Below are 21754 nucleotides of genomic sequence, written 5' to 3'. Positions count from 1 at the left end.
CGCCATGTTTTATTCAGTGTCGTATCAAAACATAAATATTAATTCTCGAAAGTTTTGCACACAAAAAAACCTAACCGTATTTAAAATTAATCTGATTGTGGAAAAGACATAACGAGAGGATTCTGTCTACGATGACCTGAATGTAATTTATTTACGCGTTTTTTAAAATCCCCATAATTTGTCTTGTAGCTTATGGACAGGGTAATAAATATAAATATTCAAAATTGAACAGGTCTTAAGACACTTCTGCTTCAAACTACGGAGGTCCTGAGATCGAACCTGGGCCTACGTACTCTTCCGCATAAAAATCAATATTTCGTATTATTCTCACTGTTTATTACATATTTAAGCAGCGTTAACCAGCTGATCTACCTAATGGTGAAGTGTCGTGTTTTCTTCGCGGTACGGACTGACTTCCTAAATATTATTTATTTCAGCTGAAACGCATTCTAGATGCTTTAAGCTTGTGACTCTAAATGACCGTCGTTATACATCAGCGCGTCCGTTCTTTCAGTAGCTCACTTCTTGGCCAGCTGAGCAACTGACAGTTCTTCTAAACGGATCTGCTGCGTTTTACGGTAGACATGACCTTACTCGGTGGACGCTACGGGCTAGAAACAGCGAAGAAGAGCCCACGGCCTTCTGCTAGAGCAGGGGACATCACAAGTGGCGTACGCCCTCCTCCCCAGCCCTGAAGGTTTCTGCCCCTCATTTCAATCTGACTGATGGATCACCTAAGGACTTTCACTCTGCTAAAATATTGATCAGAGCGAGGAAACTATGATCGGCAGAATAACGCAGCGGTCTGCACCATCCATCAACCTGGCTCCATAGTTATTTCTGATAAGCTGCTAGTTGCTCAGATAATTACGAATCATATGCAAACGGAGGCTTCATTGCTGTGTTCGAAACGTCCATCTACTGGACTCTATCCTTAGCCGGATTCATCCAGTCCACGTCCTCATGCAGATTTCTTAAGATACATTTTAATATTATCCTCCTACCTACGCTCTACTAATCTCTTCCCTTCATAATAATACTATTCTTGTTACTTTTTGGAACCGTGTAGACTCTTCGATGGATAAAAACATTTCGGAGGAACATACTGTCTCCATCGTCAGGGCTCAAATTACACACTGCAGTGTACAGATTCAGAAATTAAAACTGCAGTCCAGTGAGTGGTTCTGGACGGACCTCCATATTAGGCATTCACTGCTGATTGTAGTGAGATTTTGGGAGATGAAACACGCGTGCGGCCTTCACATCTGAACGTGCCTTTGTGTTTTGGTTTCGCTTTGCGCCTCGGAACGTCGTAAAATATAAGACAGCAAGTCCGCACGTTGTCTCAGAAGCAGTCTGTGTTCTCTATGGCGAAACAAACACATTTAAATTCTCATGACCTAAGTTACGGCAGTGAATTCTGTCGATATTTTCAGTTCCAAACGCGGCCAAGCTCAACGCAACATGGCGGTACGTCTGAGAACTTTTCCATTGGCTGTTGGTGGCGTCTCTTCAGGCCTGACATCTTCCATAACCACAGAAACAGTACAATCCGTTCACAAGTAAACATTTCGTAATCTTTATCTGCAGTTATAATATTCTTCCGTCTCTCCGTCTCTGATACGGTTGCCTGGCAACCGCTAAACTCGTGACGTGGCCACAGAGCAAGGGAAAAGGCTCGTATCGATATTGCTCACTGAGCGTTTATGGCGCCTGGAATCTGTTATGGTCCTTCAGGATCCATAAAAGGCTGGAGATTCAGCTCAGCGGCTGTCAGCTTCTCAAGAACGACTCTGATCTGCGGAGCTGTTACTTCGAGAGTCCATTGGTTGATGGATGTTCTGTACAATATAAAACCAACATGGAAGGAATTTTAAAAAAAACAAAACAAATTTGTCTTCGAAGGCGAAAGATGAACTAGAAAATGGGAAAATTAATGTGCTTATTGCGACTAAAATACGTACGTCTGAATTCAGTTTAATTCAGGTGTACATGAAGTTTAACGAGCCACTAGTCCACTACGCCGAAGTATTCTATGCGCGATTCCCTTATGACGTCCGCGTTCACGAACTGAAAATCTAGAAGTAATATAACACCACAATTCTTCGCTGTGCTTACATTTCCAAAGATGTTGTATAATTCTATATTGAATCTTGGGTAGAAATTACAAGACTACACTCTGTTTCCACGCTGGTTGTACCACACATTCCATAACCAGACTCATGCATAGGAACGAACTACATCTCCTGCAATATAGGCATCCCTTTCTTACCACCCCTAAACAATGTACGTGACTGTAATGATCAATGGCGCCCGACGAATAAACCGCCTATATATATCACACCAGTCTTCCCTCCGCCACATACAAACAGACGTGACGGAATTTGTTAATTTTGGAAACCAGAAACGAAACAAGTTTAAATATTGCAGAGCCGAGTGAGAATTGCACATGTCAAAAGCGTTGCATGTCCCTTTGAAGCGAGAACTCGTCCGAATCGTATTTAAGAATTCGGTCCGTACCGCGAAGAAAACACTTCACTTCACCATTACAAATATCAACTGGGTAACGCTGTTTAAAGATTGACAGTGGAACCACGGTTTCCGGAGAATCTGACGTAAATAAGTCTTTGTATTTGAGTTATATTTAGGCAATAAATACAATGAAAGGAAGTTTATATATTGGCTTTATTCTAAATACTCCCTTTATACATGCTTTACAATTGAGTATCTCTGCATAGTATGACGCAATGCGCAGACGCAGAAGTAGCGTGCAGTGCGATGCGCCTTTGTTCGTATAAATAAATGTTTGTAGAATCTAAACCATTCGTGATATGTAAAATCTGAAAATAGATTTGGAAAGCGCAAGACGTAATACGTATTTCGTACGCAATATGTCCAGATCCATCTCTTACGGTTTTCGAGAGGCGGGAGCTTAACGCGCCAGATACTTCGAAAATTGTACGCGTTTGTTCATTAAATTTACAATAAATGTATAAACAATTATAATTACAACAAAATACATTACAGATTCTTAAAGGCCCTTATTTACTGATCATTTTACATATAAGTTACATCACCGTTATTCTTACGATTCCTGAGGAATGAAAGTTTAAATGTGTCTCGGCGCTGGATCTTACGCTGATTTGCCGAGTCACCCTTCCGTATAGACGAATTTACGTCATTAAAGTACACGTTCCTTCTCAACATGGCAACGCTGGAGACAGATGGCCCCAAGCAAAGTGGCGAAGCGATCCCCCCCCTTCCGGTCAGCTGACTTCGTGATTCATGTGCGCAGAGCAGTTTACCTTAACACGTGTTGCAACGTGGGATAAATCAGATGGAAGATTCCGAACTGCGGGTGTTCTCCGATTTTAAATGCCTTTAAAATTTTAAGGAATAATTTTATAAACACTGTCCTTCGTCAGATGCCTTTGATTTCGAAATATCTGTCGTCTCTTTGTGTGATAGTTTCCTCTGACAACAGGTTTTAAGAGTATTTAAGGTAAACGCATTCTCGTAACCTCATCGGATGTTCCTCGTTCCCAGGGTAACAGCTCCGATCGGGCGCCCACTATCGTGAACAGTGAACAAGGCAGAGCGTACGTACACTGAGTAGCAACCATAATGGGGCTTAATGTGGGGAAATTACCGTCAGTTGTACTCCTCTCCACACTTAAGGGATTTTAAATACTGTTAAGTTGGCTTAATCGTATTGATGGAGTCGCCTAAGACATGAACGTGGTTGCACGCGGTGTCTCAGATGGTCCGAATCACTGAAGCGAGAATCGAACCCAGGACAGGGACCTCAAGTCTAGCCCGAGATCCCAGGAACGTCATCGAACTTGCAAAAGCGATCGTGGAACAGTTTTTCGTTGTGGCAAGCGATAGATGGGCGAGCATCGAACTCAGGACAGTCTCAAGTAGTCGCAGATGGAAATACAAATTATAATTCGAATCTTTAGAATGCTTCAAGTTTAGATTAAATATTATAGTAAAAGGTAGACGTAATAAAATCATGTGGATGTGCGTTCGGAGTATTGGTGACACGCAGTCTGTGTCGGGGACAAGACTACCTGACAGGGGCGTGGCTTTCCTTCCTCTCTCGTGATTGGTCGGCTTCAGTTTGTAGTTGCTAGCCGCCATGATGGGTCGTCCTTGTGAAGCTCTAGTCTTTCTGATTGTGTGGTGGTGCTCGTGTGTTTAAACTGTGAAGAACTGTGCGTGATACATCGTAACAGAATACATTCATCGAGAGTCATATGTTTTAGTTTCTTTTAATTCTTGAAGATCAAGCGCGCTTGGTAGCAGAATGTAGTGCATTAGCATATTACATACAAGTGTTTCTTACTGTCTGACTGTACAGCATTAGAAACTAATTCTCTCGTTGTGGTTACGATTCCTTTCATAGTTCGTGCTTCTCGATTAAACGTGTAAAAGAGGTCTATAGATCTACGTGTTTGAATTAGCTGTAGATGAATCATAAAACGGATTTTCGTCCCTGCATTATTGTTCAGTCTTTGGATCCTTATCCGAGTAATTAAAACGGTGGTATTAAGTGGAAATTTTGTGGAAAGTGTCTGCTCAAACACGGCTGAAGCCCTTCATTTTAAAAGCCCAGTATATTGCTGGGTGATGTGTTTGAAGATTATCTTTTCGTGTTACCGCGTACGAAGTGTGTGTATGCCTCCTCGCCCCTATGATGGAAGGAGTAAACATATGTGAAATGTCTGTCATCTTCAGTGCAGGGGTGAACAAAGGCTCAGTTTCACAGACATTGACCGCCTCATTCCATCGCAAGTACCAAGAATGTGTCTGTAGTTTCCATATAAATCCTAACACACTTTAATAATTCTTGTTTCTTAAGTAAACAAAACTGAGATTTCGCAAGTCGTTCAAGAGGATCTGTTAACTTTCCAGTGGGTGCCGTGTAGCTGTTAAATATTACCGCTCGCCTGTACTTTTGTAATTATTACACACGATCAACTTCACTGGCGTAGGTTAGTAGAACGTAAATTATCGCATGAATAAATTCGTCTGAGCCACAGATGGATCGATATATTTATGATCCTTTTGCCAAACAAACTCATATTGGATTTATTTTTTTCTGAGTGCTTCCAAGCAAATACTAGGAATGTGCAATGGTGTACAACGATTTACTTAGAACGACATTTTAGATTAGTCTATCAGTTCTTCTAAATAATATTTAAATATACAGTTAGTACCTAAATAAAAACGTCTTTATAGCAACAATACATTTGTTAATGTTGTTTATTTTGAGCACATAAATTCATTGTGTGGGAAAAATGTAGATTTGTTTACCGTTAAAGTATATGGTGCAGGGAAATGATGACGGGTAGGCCACGATCTTGCTATTCATGGAAAATAATGTTAACAAATTGACCCTAGTGAGTTTTCAGTGAACCCTCTGAAACACGAAGTAGATTTATAGATATTTAAGAATCCAGATAATACTTCAAAGAAAATACCAAACATCACCACTAGTTCAAGCCTCCCCCCCCCCCCCCGAAAATAAATGCACAGATATAACAGCTACTTTAACGTTCTTGACGAATTCATACCTACAAATACAAAGCAAGAGAGAAAATAACCCAGGAGTGAACAGAATGTCTCCCATTTAATTACCCGTCAGGCTGCCTGTTAAAGGACGTGATGCAGCTACTAACCAGTGAAATGTAAATGGCTACTGATATAACTGTTATTGTCAGTTACCAGTTCCTGTTATTTAAATAACAGCAGGAAACTGGTTACTGGTAATTCAGCTGCCGACCTCAGCTACTGTACAGTGAAATGTGATCGGGATCTCCACTAACAGCGACATGACAGTTATCAGTTCCACTAATTCAAACAGTTGCTGCAAATAACCAGTTATTGGAAATTGCAGCTACTAACCAGTGAAATGTAAATGGCTACTGATATAACTATTATTGTCAGTTACCAGTTCCTGTTATTTAAATAACAGCAGCAAACTGGTTACTGGTAATTCAGCTGCCGACCTCAGCTACTGTTCAGTGAAATGTGATCGAGATCTCCACTAACAGCGACATGACAGTTATCAGTTCCACTAATTCAAACAGTTGCTGCAAATAACCAGTTATTGGAAAGTGCAGCTACTAACCAGTGAAATGTAAATGGCTACTGATATAACTATTATTGTCAGTTACCAGTTCCTGTTATTTAAATAACAGCAGCAAACTGGTTACTGGTAATTCAACTGCCGACCTCAGCTACTGTACAGTGAAATGTGATCGGGATCTCCACTAACAGCGACATGGCAGTTATCAGTTCCACTAATTCAAACAGTTGCTGCAAATAACCAGTTATTGGAAAGTGCAGCTACTAACCAGTGAAATGTAAATGGCTACTGATATAACTGTTATTGTCAGTTACCAGTTCCTGTTATTTAAATAACAGCAGGAAACTGGTTACTGGTAATTCAGCTGTGGCAGATACCAGTTCCACTAATTCAGAGAGTTGCTACAAATAACCATTTATTGGAAAGTGCAGCTACTAACCAGTGAAATGTAAATGGCTACTGATATAACTGTTATTGTCAGTTACCAGTTCCTGTTATTTAAATAACAGCAGCAAACTGGTTACTGGTAATTCAGCTGCCGATCTCAGCTACTGTACAGTGAAATGTGATCGGTATCTCCATTAACAGCTACATGGCAGATACCAGTTCCACTAATTCAAACAGTTGCTGCAAATAACCAGTTATTGGAAAGTGCAGCTACTAACCAGTGAAATGTAAATGGCTACTGATATAACTGTTAATATCAGTTACCAGTTCCTGTTATTTAAATAACAGCAGGAAACTGGTTACTGGTAATTCAGCTGCCGACCTCGGGTACTGTTCAGTGAAATCTGATCGGGATCTCCACCAACAGCGACATGACAGTTATCAGTTCCACTAACCTAAACTGAACCTAACCTAACGTAACGTAACGTAACCTAACCTAACTTAACCTAAACTAACCCAACCTAACCTATACTGAACTAACCTAACCTAACCCAACCTAACTAACCTAAACTAACTTAACCTAACCTAAACTAACTTAACCTAACCTAAACTAACCTAACCTAAACTGAACTAACCTAACCTAACCCAACCTAACCTAAACTAACTTAACCTAAACTAACCTAACCTAAAGTAACCTAAACTAAACTAACCTAACCCAACCCAACCTAACTAACCTAAACTAACTTAACCTAACCTAAACTAACCCAACCTAACCTATACTGAACTAACCTAACCTAACCCAACCTAACTAACCTAAACTAACTTAACCTAACCTAAACTGAACTAACCTAACCTAACGTAACCTAACCTAAACTAACTGAACCTAACCTAACTTAACCTAACTAACCTAACTTAACCTAACTTAACCTAACCTAACCCAACCCAACCCAACCTAACCTAATTATAGTTTCGAAGTATTCTAATAAAAGCGAGAAATGTAGTTATTTCTAGAACATTGTGCATTAATGTAACTTAGAATTTCGTTTCCTTACCCTTTTTAATGTTGCTTTTGTATTTCTCGTATACACTTAAGGAGATATCATTGTGCAGCGCACGGCATAGAGAACAAACTCAGATTTGTGCGTAGTCCAGAGAGTGCAATCTTTCCAGTCTTATTCCTTGTGTAAATTGTTGATCGGGGCAGTCAAGGCCTGTGATGATAACGACGGTAACTGCTGATTTAACCCAAGTTTTCGTAACAGGCAAGAGTGACGCTGCCTCGATGGGGAAGGCAAGAAGCACGTAGCGAGGATTCCTAATGCATACAGTAATTACCATTCAATATGATATTATCGACTTACTACAAACATTATAGCTACTTTTATTACAATTATATATTTTCACGTATAAATGTTTATGTGGACATCCACCCAAATGTTCATGCAGGGTGAATATAAGAAATTATTGTTTATTTGTTTAGAAAGAAACTCATTTCTAAACTTTATTATGTAATAAAGCGCATCCATGATACTCACTGTGAGATCCTCAATCATGACTTCCGGAACCACATTCTCGTCTCGCAACCACAGTTCGTGACACGTTCGAATGAAAATGTTGATCGCTCGAAGCCTAAGAACAAAAATGTAAAATGAGTTTAAAATATTAGTGAATATTACTGTTAAAATCTTCAAATTATTATCTTACATATGTAAACAAACTTTCAGGGGTACGTAATATGAGAGTGAGATTCATAAAGCTGATATCAAGTGACTCACATAAATACTAACTAAAATCTAAGATATTGTAGATGCGTCATATTGTGATTTATTTAAATAGTATTAAAAATATATATTAAAATTAGCCGATTTTTACAACGAATGAAGAAACAATATAAAGGACAAGAACATCATAGAAAAATGAAAAATAAAAATCATTAAAAATCAGTAAAAAAATCAGTAATTCAGTGAAAAGTTTATAACATAACACCAGATGATGGCTATATATAGCCGAAACATGTCGTGTATGTTCCACATGTAAATTGAGTACTCGATAGGGAACGTAAAATGATATTTTAATCTTTTAATTATATTATATTGTGATTGACGGCTAATTTTAATATATATTTTTAATACTATTTAACTAAAATCTGTTAACGATTCTCTCAAGCATCCATCTATTATGGACGGTTCCATTCACTGGAATGAGGACAATTCAGAAAGAGGAAAAATGCTTAACAATTTTGAAATTAATAACCCTATCGTTCAATACATTTGTTTTCAAAAGCCCCCCCCCAAAAAATTTCCTAATTTGCTCTCAATACTTTTGCGGCATTAAGCCACCTTTGCACTGCTCCTCTCTTTATCTACTTCTTAAATTCAACACGTGTTGGAGTCTACGACCATCCAGAAAGGACAATATTCCCTCTTTGAAATCTTCCGCCTATCCTTAAACTTTCTCCTGACTAATACACCATTACGAAAATACTGAACTGCAATTCTTTAACAAATTTTACTAGTTTTCGATACTCGGAGACAAAAAATTGTCCATCTATGGAGCAGACACGTTAAATATGACACAGTATTAGCACGACTCAAAATGCAAATGGAAAACCTAATCTGTGTGTAAACTGGAGAATATTTTTCCAGAGATACCAGCATCGCTTGTATATTTCACGTCTTTGTACACTCACGTGTACGTAAACATTAAAACCTTAGATTTGAAGCCATCTTAAAATGGCCTTAATAAAATTGTGTCTGCCTTACAATATATATTACATTTCGTAGAAGAAAAAGTCACCTCTATACTAAATACATGCAAGACGTTATAGAGCATGAATGTTAGAATAGAGGACAGACTCACGCACGCAAAGTCAAAGGTAATTTTGTTACATTTTTAGTTCTCAGTACAAAGCAATTAGTGCTTAATTTGTGACAGCCGAGAGACACATCACTCTCTCTTATGCACTATTTATCTTCTACAGAATCAATAAAATATATACATAGAGGAAGAAGATTCTTATGAATTGCTCTAAAAAAAGTGGAGAGATTGTTTTCCGTAACCTACAATTATAGCCGCGGTGGTCTAGCGGTTAGAACGCTGGCCTTGTAATCCTGGGGTCAGGGTGCCCGAATTTATAACTTGTGTTGGGCAAGGCCGTGGTCTAGGCAACACGGAGTTTTCCTCCGTGGCATCCCAACAATTACTCCATTCACACACAGAAGAAGGCAATGGCAAACCACTTCTGGATCATCTGCCAAGAACGTATATGAACAGGTCCCAGTCCGAGAAAAGGATCGAAGGATCCAGTTCATATGGACCTGACCTGTCGTCAGACAGAACTTTGAACCGATGTGGCCATCGTTAAATTCAATTCCCTGCTTCTATGTCTCTGCAATAAGGATCTAATCCACAACGACCACAAATGCCTTGTCAGTTACAAGTAAAAATGCCAATTTTAAATGCTTTGTATCACAGCCTCCTCTGAGACGCGCGTGTTGTAGTGCAACATTACAGAATATTCTTTAATTCAGAGAATAAAAATAATCAATTTGAAACCACAGAAATGCATGTCCATTGTAGTCTTGTGGGTGGTGATGCCACGAGGCCTTGAAGAAGATTATCGGTGTCCGAGAGGAATGTATTGCTTACAAATGGAGGTGATACACCAAACCCTGACCATGGAGGCAAATTAATTCCTGTTAAATATTGGTTATCAACAACAAGACTACAAAGCATTACAACGCAGAAGGCAACTGTCATGAGAACCTCAGATCTCGTATACCAAATACATACATTTCTCTCATTTAAAGCATTAATTTAATGTTCATGTTTCAACGTTGCAGTCGCGCAGTTAGCATTCTCACTTTTTATGTTGCAGGTAACAAGCTCAAAACTGAGCCTGGAGGCTGGTCGTCCTGAACGAGCATTTGTATGCTTCCTACACTTAAAGAAAGGTCGGAATCTTAAAACAGGTCGTGACCACAGATCCTTCACAATTGGTATAAATTGTTGTTGTATTGCCAGCAGGTGATTTTCCGTACGTAGCGTAAAAAGTGTTTCAAATCTTAGCAGGAGAAGTTGTCAAACCCGCGAATTACAGAAAGCATCCCAAATGTACGACGTTTTCAAAGTATAAATATTTATTATCTTATCATAATCAAACCTATATTCATGTTAGTAAATGCTGTCACAAATTAAGCTGTAAACATTCCAATAAACTAGAGTAATATAAGATATTGTAGGTGCGTCATATTGTGATTTATTTAAATAGTATTAAAAATATATTAAAATTGGCCGTCAATCACAATATAAGATAATTAAAAGATTAAAATATCATTTTACGTTCCGTATCGAGTACTCGATTTAAAATGAAAACTAAAAATCATTAAAAATCAGTAATTCAGTTAAAAAGTTTATAACATAACACCTGATGACGGCTATATGATAGCCGAAACATGTCGTAAATGTTCCACATGTAAATCGAGTACTCGATACGGAACGTAAAATGATATTTTAATCTTTTAATTATCTTATATTGTGATTGACGGCCAATTTTAATATATTTTTAATACTATTTAGAGTAATATATTCATAATGGGTACCATAATGAGATGCAATGAAAATACATCACGTAAAAGTAACATTATAATAACATCTTCCCTTCACACACACACACACACACATATATATATATATATATATATATAGAATCTATGAACATTTGTGTGAAAATTATATTTCATATCTTGAGATTTAAACTAGATGTAGCGAGTTTAAATCTCATTGCAACAGGCATAAAATATTCTAAAATTCCACGATCCTAAACACGTATTTCACCGATTGAAATCTACTTGGACTGATATCTTACGTCTATCGAGTGTCTGTCTGCAAACAAAATAAAAAAAAAAAAAGTTTTTTTTGGGACATTTTTGTTATAAGTCTGATAATAAAATGTACATATTAATATATTCATCTGGTATAACACCTATAATATAACTACGGCTTTTTTAATTAAAATATTTCACAAAAACTGTCGGTCTTCCCTAACCTCAAACTTCAGCTGAAATTCTATACTATATATATATATATATATATATATATATATATATATATTGTATACCAATTGTATAATGTCTAAAAATTTAATTCATAATTATATAAGGAGTATGGGTGTATCTGAAACTGAATGTAATGTTTTAATACGCTATCGTTACACATCCTGATGTATTCTACTGTTGATATATTATCTTATAACTGAATAATGAAGTTCATTTAATTTAATATAACATCAAGTGTAATGACAAAGAATATATCAGAGCAAGGATTATCAGTCATTTGGAGGTCTGTGGCCACGATAACCATTTCTTATCAACCCACCGACATGTACGTATAGAAATTATGACATTTATTGAAAAGCCATACGAAATCCATAAACATTTATAAAATGTACTGAATATAGAGGGTGTGCGTGGTTTAAGCATTAGTTAACAAGTGGTTATTAATACAGAACACAACTGCAATCACAAACTCCTTTCTGGCTTCCGCTAGAACCTATGTGACTAACATACGCAGCGATCATTCAAGCCTGAGGTTAGATTAGGTACCAATCTCATTATTTTGATGCTGGATATAATAATTACTGCAAACATCTGTAAAAATATTAGATTTAAAGTAAACGAGAAATAACGTAATCAAAATGAACGCAGGAGAGCGAGAGGCAATGTACAGAAAGTTCAAACGAAAGCTTATGCATTATGAAATGGATTACTGACGAGAGAAAGGAACTACATCTGAAATAGCAGATATAATACCTCAATCAACTTGTTACTATTTAAAGTAGACGCAACGTAGAATGGGACATTCACACTGGAAAACTTGACGTACTTCCTTAAATCTTAGCAGCCCAGGAATTATATTCCAGATATCAGCGTGTCTAAAACTATCCGACAAAGATTATTCATGCCCATAGAATGATATAAATTTTCATACAGAGATAATGGTCGTATAGAATACTTAGGGCCACAATTACGAAACTTCATTCGAACCATCTTGATTTTTTTTTTTTAAAATTCCGGACTGCACATACGATTTTAGAAATACTAATCTCTGAACTAGAATGATTATATCAAATGTGTTGTCCTGCCCTAATACAGCGTCGACCTCCTACTTGAGACTTCCATAGACGTTAGGTCATTCACAGAATACATAAATTTTTTAGTTTAAATGAAGTGTTCCAAATAAGAATTTTTATATTTTCACATAGCATTTGTTGTCCCTGGAGAACTACAGCGAAAATGGAATTTAAGCCCTGAGATTGTAAATTACTGCAAATGATTTAATAAACCAATGATAAAAATGCTCCCTGTGTACTATTTTATTTCTAATGAGTCGTAGTTCCAAGCGGTTATGAAAACATTCGAAACGATGACTAACGGAGTTCAGAAAATCACCCTTTACGCAAAATAAGGTATGAAAACAGGGGAAAACAATTTATCGGCCAAACTATTTTAATTTTACAGCGCTCGTAAACTGATCCAGTGTTTTCGTCGTATTTAAACATTTCACATTTTGCGATTACTCTAAGAGATTAATTTCTTACTAAGATCATAGTTTACGTCACTGTGTACGTTAACTGTTGAGATTTTTTAAAAAAAATAACCTATGGATGGGGAGAAGGGGACAAAATATTCTTATAAATAGAAATAAATGATAAGGCGTGTCATTCCTACGAAAAGGTAAAAATATAACAAATTATAAGAATCAAAATTATACAGAAATGAAAGATTTAAGGGAACTGAAAAATTTTTTTACTCAAAATTGTATCACCCAGAACTATAATAAAACAAATATTTTTTAAGTACAAAAAAAGATTTTGATTTTGAACTTATAAATATATTCCTATATACAAAATTCTGTAAGCAATTATTATGTGAGAGGTTGAAACCACGTAGACGTTTTCAAGTGGGCGCCCCGAAACGGTCCCAGACATACCAAATATTACATATCAAAGACGATCAATAATTTTTATGAAAAAATTAATCAATTATAACTTACATCATGCAGATTCTGTATAGTACGTCCCAAATCTTCTGCCGTGTTGTTGAAGGATGTCGACGTCGAGGTTCGAATAAATTCGGGAGTGTTCTTCACCAGTGATCTGGGTAAAAAAGAATTGTTCAATAAATGATCACAAAATCTGTGAGGGAGTTAAGGAGAACACCCATAAAAATGTTGACCACTGAAGAGATCGGAGGGACCAGTTCGACTAATCCTGGGATCAGAATGGACCCCAAAGGCCCAACCCCCGAAGACAAATTACTATTAGCCATTCTCGAGTTATCGTACAGAAGAACGTGTGGTTTGTGAGGACATAGATAGATGGCAGCACGTTCTAAGCTGAAATCTGCGACAGATAACAACAAACTGAATACTGGTGGCAACCCTGTATGGGCCAAGATCATTGGATAAAGTCTGCTATACAAGGTCTGGGGAAATATTTCATGCTAAAACCCCAGGGGTGTCAAACCTAGTGGGAAAGCTCAAGAAGTTCAAGGCTTGGAGGTGGCCTAGCAGTGCGAGTGGCATGCCCAGGGTGGTCTAACGACCCAGGATGACGGAAGCGCTCCGGTTTCAAAGCCACGGATTTTGAATGTTCGGAGGGGAGGAGGGCATTCACTCATCTACATTGATATGAGTCACGAGAATAAAGCTGTTAAATAAACGTAATAATTATAACTATGACGAAATCTTTCAAAGACTTAAATTCACACGAAACTATTCACTTTTAGATTACAACCATTCAAATTCCTGAGGTCATATACAAAATTACAATCTATATTAAGATATTCACTAATTACTGTTATTATACACACTGAAACAAAATTAAAATTTCTGTTTTAAAGTCATTTTTTTAACAGGGACCAAAACTAGAATAATAAAACAAATCTCAGCTCATCTGAGACCTCCTTTCTTAACATTTTATTTATTATATATTAAATCTTGTCCGTCTAATCACAATAAATTCTTATTAAATATTAAAATATTTAAAATATATCAAATGATGTTCTTTATCGAAATATTCGATTTACATTAGACCATCATTTTTTCCACGACATGTTTCAGTTCCTAAAAGAACTATCTTCAGGTGAATATAATTATATAAAGATTCAAATTAATAATAACTTAAATACAATTTCTATATATTATTTTAGCGTACATTTTTATCAGACATCGTTTGATATGTGATACAAATGTACGCTAAAATAATATATAGAAATTGTATTTAAGTTATTATTAATTTGAATCTTTATATAATTATATTCACCTGAAGACTGTTCTTTTAGGAACTGAAACATGTCGTGGAAAAAATGATGGTCTAATGTAAATCGAATATTTCGATAAAGAACATCATTTGATATATTTTAAATGTTAATTATTGTAATATTTTAATATTTAATAAGAATTTATTGTGATTAGACGGGACAAGTTTTAAAATATAAATTTATATTTAAATTACACATACAAATGATGTACAGTTACCAAGATAATGAACAGAATGAAAAACATTTAGTTACATAAATTTTATTTTTCAACTGAAATTGAATTAATCATATCAGATATCAGTTTTGCTGACATACATTTATGTCAGATATTTAATTAAATGGATATATAAAAGTCACATGCACGAGTATATAACGATACGCACATAAAATGATAATTTTAATTAAACTTTATAGCCCGGAATAGATTCTAATATTCTCCGTCAAATCTTTACTACCTCTTTGTTTAGTAACCTCGCTGCATGCGTTAGAGTACGACATTGACTGGACACTGTAGCGCGGTGCTTCATGGTTAATAAATCCTGCATTTCAATTTCAGCCCCGAATTTCAAAATATTAAAGACAGATGACTGCCTCCTCCCACGTCGTACGTAATTCACAATAACCACACCATTTACGCTACGAAACAAATAACTGAGAAGACACTTTTTACCGTAACATTATAGAAACAAGGCAGTACAGAACCTCATGACTTACGCGGATTAGTTAGGGCACGTACCGAATGTGATATCCACGATTAATATCAATGCAAAGAGCAAAACATTGTTATAGACATACAATTGATTTTCCTAAAAATATTCTTCATATTAAAATCCACTGTGCCAGTCATTTATCATCAGCTGGCTGAATTTTCTTGCTAAAACTTTGTGTAACCCTGGAACTGGGACATTTAAGGCTATTAGAAACCAATGTCTGCCGCTGTGAAAGAGAACTGTTTCGCTGTGTAGTCGAATCCTCTCGTTAGATACTATATAATCGAAGCTATTGAAAATATTAATAATTTGTAGGTACAAGTATCTTTTATACGATTATTAAGTACCTTTGAGAAAAATTTAATGTCTCTAGTGGACGTTTTGAAGCTGTGTCCAGGTACTGAATAAGTTTCTACAGAAGCAGCAGCCTGCTCTGGATTCAGTTCCACCACCAACGGATTGGCCTCAACAGAAGAATCATTTGAGATATTAACGTCATATAATTTTTTTTACAAGATATAAACAGAATTTAAGAATTTATTTTTAAAAAACGACGACGACTGTTTGTGTAATATCATATTCGTTTCGAGGAACGAAATAACTCAAAGTCTCTCTTACTATTACAGTTTAAATGATTAAGAAAAGTCCTCACGAAACGCTGTTTTCTTTCGGACAACATTTCAATGTGAGATTGAAAAAAAAGTATTTCCAATTTGATATCTGAGATTTTGGATGTCATAAGAATATGGAACGCGATCTTCTGGATTACATTACAGCGCAGTCTACGTTAGGTTACCAATGTTCAGAGATAGAAGGCAATCGTCGTGCTAACGTAGCTTTATTACATTTATTGAAACGAATTTATCAATAACGTCGTAATCATTTTTCTATGCATTGCCAACAAAACAGCGCATGACAATTTTCATGTGTTTTTAGGATTTATGTGGTGGTACACTGGTAAAGAGAATTACTGTGGAATGACATTTCTTCCGACACGTCGTGCCACGTTCCACCCAAAGGAGACTGAGTGGTGTTGGCGATTTATAAACCTTAGTGACATTCTTATTTTCTCGGACCCTTATAAATGATTGGTGACTAGAAACAGAAATTTTAAAGAAAAAGGAAAACAGACAGGGAATTTCTTTATTAGTTCAGAAAACTGTTAGCTTCTCAAGAAGCCCTTTGCTCCGTAGCAGTGAGACGTGCGTCATCTTCGCAAGTGGATAATTACATGAAAGTTTCTGTTACGAAAGTAACTTGCTGGTAATGGAGCATCAAGATGATAAACTCCACGTCCATAAGTCACCTTCTAATTCAGTTATTTTTAATAGTTTCACGCACGTTATACAAAAATATTCCTCTTATATACACAAAAAATACTTGGGAGAGGTTAATTTCAGTCTCACACAATAATGCTAAGTAATAAATACCTAATTCTATGCAAGCCTGAAAGTAAGGTGGAGAAAGGTGGTAATATTCCAGATTAAGTTCAGTGAATTACTTACGTATGTAACTTACAGCCTTGGTACTTCAGAAATTCCTGTGAACGCTCTGTCCTTTTCCTTCTCCTTGTCAGTCAGTAAATCATATGGCCCCTCCTATTATTATTATTCAGTGTTCTGTCTTACGACTGGTCCATTGCTCCGCCCAAAAAGAGCTCTCCAGTTTTCCCTATTCTCAGCTTCTCGTTTAAATTCCTGGAACTTCATCTCCTGTACGGCAGCAAAATTATTTATTTAGTTCATTCATTCATTTCATTAGGATTTAAAAGCTGAGACTAGATATAATAAAAAATGATATATTTTTTCTGTCCGTGTAGCAAATGAATATCTTGAATTTAGGTTTATTCTACGGTGATAAATATATTTGCAGAACAGGTTGAACAAAGATCTTGAATCTCTCGCATAACGCCTAAAATTGTATTTTAAAGTCTTTTATTTCGAGACTTGTCGGAACAAAAGTTTCAAGGCTAATTTACACTAGTGGCTTTACGTGCAAGTTGCATCCTCAAAATTATAATTTGGATAGTAATTTTGAAAACAGAGTCACAGTGCATTCCTGTTGGATATTTCTGATTCTCAGTTTATTTCTCAGCTGTACAGGTTATGGGATAATGAGTACCTATAACGAGTTGAGGAGGAGGAGGATATGGAAGAAAGCGAATGTGGCCGATTTTAAGGCAACTGTCACAGGATTCAACTGGAAGGACTACGGAACTTCAAGAAAATATAAATACGTAAGAACAGTCTGACCTCAGGCAATTAAACCCAGAATCTTCAAACACAAATATAGAATAAAAGTACCAAATACTTAACAGTATTTGATTTATGATTTACGGAGTAAGATATTAAATATATAACATTTAATACTGCGACAGTTAGTAAGTAAAACAGTTATAGTAAGAGACAACTACAGTTCTAAGTTTGAAAAAAAAGTTAATGAAATACTAAGATTTCCATGTATCTGTGTCAATTCAGAAAAAATAATATCAAGTTATGGTAGGCGACATACAGAAAAATTACATTCTTTTATGTCCAAGAAGAACAAATTTTTAATAAGATGATAATGTTGCGTCATATTGTGTTGAGATATATACTTGTTCAATTTTATCAGTCTAAACACAATAAAATATTATTATTAAATATTAAAATATTATTACAATTAACATTTAAATATTTAAAATATATTAAAATGATGCTCTCAATCTAAATCAAGCATTTCGATGGAGAGCATCATTTTAATATATTTTAAATATTTAAATGTTAATTGTAATAATATTTTAATATTTAATAATAATATTTTATTGTGTTTAGACTGATAAAATTGAACAAGTAAAAATAAGGAACTCAAGTTTATCAATGTTTCAAGCCACTACTTTACTGTCCACATCTTTCTCCGACACACTGGTATCTCAAATTATTACATCTTCGTAAACCGCCTGTGAGTACGATGGCTATTGGTGGTCGGGAGTTTAAATTCATGAAGCCTCGTGGACCAAATTCAAATTTATTCTGGCATCACAGAAAAGATTTCTGCTGCACTGAGGATAACAATATCCAGGCAGATAAGACGTAAAATATTACCAAGCTTATTATCCCAGATTGAGAAGAAACATAGGAGCAATATTCCTATTAATCAGATATTAACAAACCTTAAATGGAACCTAACGAGGTGAATATATATTTAGAGACAGAATTATTTCACAGTAGAGTAAGAGTGTGATGATGAATCGTAAGTATATTGTTTACCATATGCGTGCAAGCTGTCAACCTTCATTATTTTCCCATCAGACTGCGCCCTGTCTTCCGTTGTTTTCTTAATTAAATTTTTGAGATGATAAACTTGCGTCATATTGTCATAAATATATATTTGTTTAAATCTTGTCCGTCTAATAATAATAAATTCTTATGAAATATTAAAATATTACAATAATTAACATTGAAAAATGATGGTCTAATGTAAATCGAATATTTCAATAAAGAACATCATTTGATATATTTTAAATATTTTAAATGTTAATTATTGTAATATATTAATATTTAATAAGAATTTATTGTGATTAGACGGACAAGATTTAAAATATATATTTATTATATCACAATATGACGCAACTTTACCATCTCATTTTATTTATTGTTATGGTTTGATGCTAACAAAATTGAAGAAAGTGTTTTCAATTTATTGATCTGTCGTGATAAGATTACAATACAAAATATTTTATTCTCTTGTAAAATGCGGTCATTAAAATAGTCTGACTTAAATGGAAACTGATATGGCACAACAATTTATTACGAAATCATGAAACGTCAAACTCGATAAAACTTCGTTCGTCCATTATCGAGCTATTTCATGTGGAAGGAATAACGCACGGCTTAGACGCACATAACACCACATAATTTGCCAAGAAAGATTAAAAGAAACCCCATGAACCTGGTCTCCAGGCTCAGATTTGAATGTAGGATCTCCCAAACATGAAGCAGGAATCATATTTGGCTGTGATACTTAATAATTCCTTGTTACGTCATCTCTCTCAGGTTTACATAATCCCCTCAGAACTTCATTTTTGGTATGTTCTTCCTTCACTGATATAAAGCAACAGTTAAGTAATGTGTAGGTAAAATATTTTAAGTACCAGTAGAGTTGACCGCACGTAAAGTTAATAAATGAAGGTGCCGAAAGCTCGTAACACCTTAAATGCTCGTCAGTCAAACTCTTTGCATACCTGAACCTCAACTAATTTTCTCGAAACACCTTATTTACCTGGCCACCATTTCTTTCTCCTTCAAAGATGCGGCCCCTACGTTGCTGGCAGCAGTTGCCGCAGAGACGAAGTAATTTCTGTGAGTGCCGAAATATTTTTCCATCGATGGGAGCACTACCTGTAAAAGAAGATGAACAATTTATATTTATGAGATGGTAAAGTTGAGTCATATCGTGATATAATAAATATATATTTTAAATCTTCTTATTAAATATTAAAATATTTAAAATTTATCAAATGATGTTCTTTATCGAAATATTCGATTTACATTAGACCATCATTTTTTCCACGACATGTTTCAGTTCCTAAAAGAACTATCTTCAGGTGAATATAATTATATAAAGATTCAAATTAATAATAACTTAAATACAATTTCTATATATTATTTTAGCGTACATTTTTATCAGACATTTTTCTGTCCGTGTAGCACCTGAATATCTTGAATTTAGGTTTATTCTACGGTGATAAATATATTTGCAGAACAGGTTGAACAAAGATCTTGAATCTCTCGCATAACGCCTAAAATTGTATTTTAAAGTCTTTTATTTCGAGACTTGTCGGAACAAAAGTTTCAAGGCTAATTTACACTAGTGGCTTTACGTGCAAGTTGCATCCTCAAAATTATAATTTGGATAGTAATTTTGAAAACACAGTCACAGTGCATTCCTGTTGGATATTTCTGATTCTCAGTTTATTTCTCAGCTGTACAGGTTATGGGATAATGAGTACCTATAACGAGTCGAGGAGGAGGAGGATATGGAAGAAAGCGAATGTGGCCGATTTTAAGGCAACTGTCACAGGATTCAACTGGATGGACTACGGAACTTCAAGAAAATATAAATACGTAAGAACAGTCTGACCTCAGGCAATTAAACCCAGAATCTTCAAACACAAATATAGAATAAAAGTACCAAATACTTAACAGTATTTGATTTATGATTTACGGAGTAAGATATTAAATATATAACATTTAATACTGCGACAGTTAGTAAATAAAACAGTTATAGTAAGAGACAACTACAGTTCTAAGTTTGAAAAAAAAGTTAATGAAATACCAAGATTCCCATGTATCTGTGTCAATTCAGAAAAAATAATATCAAGTTATGGTAGGCGACATACAGAAAAATTACATTCTTTTATGTCCAAGAAGAACAAATTTTTAATAAAAATAATGAAATGAGATGATAATGTTGCGTCATATTGTGTTGAGATATATACTTGTTCAATTTTATCAGTCTAAACACAATAAAATATTATTATTAAATATTAAAATATTATTACAATTAACATTTAAATATTTAAAATATATTAAAATGATGCTCTCAATCTAAATCGAGCATTTCGATGGAGAGCATCATTTTAATATATTTTAAATATTTAAATGTTAATTGTAATAATATTTTAATATTTAATAATAATATTTTATTGTGTTTAGACTGATAAAATTGAACAAGTAAAAATAAGGAACTCAAGTTTATCAATGTTTCAAGCCACTACTTTACTGTCCACATCTTTCTCCGACACACTGGTATCTCAAATTATTACATCTTCGTAAACCGCCTGTGAGTACGATGGCTATTGGTGGTCGGGAGTTTAAATTCATGAAGCCTCGTGGACCAAATTCAAATTTATTCTGGCATCACAGAAAAGATTTCTGCTGCACTGAGGATAACAATATCCAGGCAGATAAGACGTAAAATATTACCAAGCTTATTATCCCAGATTGAGAAGAAACATAGGAGCAATATTCCTATTAATCAGATATTAACAAACCTTAAATGGAACCTAACGAGGTGAATATATATTTAGAGACAGAATTATTTCACAGTAGAGTAAGAGTGTGATGATGAATCGTAAGTATATTGTTTACCATATGCGTGCAAGCTGTCAACCTTCATTATTTTCCCATCAGACTGCGCCCTGTCTTCCGTTGTTTTCCTAATTAAATTTTTGAGATGATAAACTTGCGTCATATTGTGAT

The 21754-nt window shown here is 35.3% G+C and overlaps 1 protein-coding gene and 1 long non-coding RNA gene across 2 annotated transcripts in view; one reads left to right on the top strand and one right to left on the bottom strand.

The window, feature by feature from the left end:
- The first annotated feature begins 3739 nt into the window (after positions 1–3739).
- LOC147871017 (uncharacterized) lies at positions 3740–20990 on the top strand. The gene is made up of 3 exons (XR_015532889.1): positions 3740–4997; positions 17607–17748; positions 20476–20990. It is a non-coding gene; the product is annotated as an uncharacterized LOC147871017 (long non-coding RNA).
- Positions 7520–21754, bottom strand: part of LOC147871015 (ryanodine receptor-like) — a 37548-nt gene continuing 23313 nt past the window's right edge. The window contains exons 10-13 of the mRNA XM_087341462.1: positions 19773–19891; positions 13535–13637; positions 8017–8110; positions 7520–7796 (exon numbers count right to left, since the gene is read on the bottom strand). Coding sequence (XP_087197588.1) covers positions 8027–8110; positions 13535–13637; positions 19773–19876 — 291 coding nt within the window. The 5' untranslated portion in view covers positions 19877–19891 and the 3' untranslated portion in view covers positions 7520–7796; positions 8017–8026. The remainder of the gene's footprint in view (positions 7797–8016; positions 8111–13534; positions 13638–19772; positions 19892–21754) is intronic.

This window comes from Zootermopsis nevadensis, unplaced genomic scaffold (assembly GCF_977971745.1).
Source record: "Zootermopsis nevadensis isolate Lab colony 2312 unplaced genomic scaffold, Znev_1.0 Znev_ptg000075l, whole genome shotgun sequence".
NCBI lineage: Eukaryota > Metazoa > Arthropoda > Insecta > Blattodea > Termopsidae > Zootermopsis > Zootermopsis nevadensis.
Note: the sequence above shows the minus strand (reverse complement) of the source record. Positions and strands in the feature narration are given on the sequence as shown.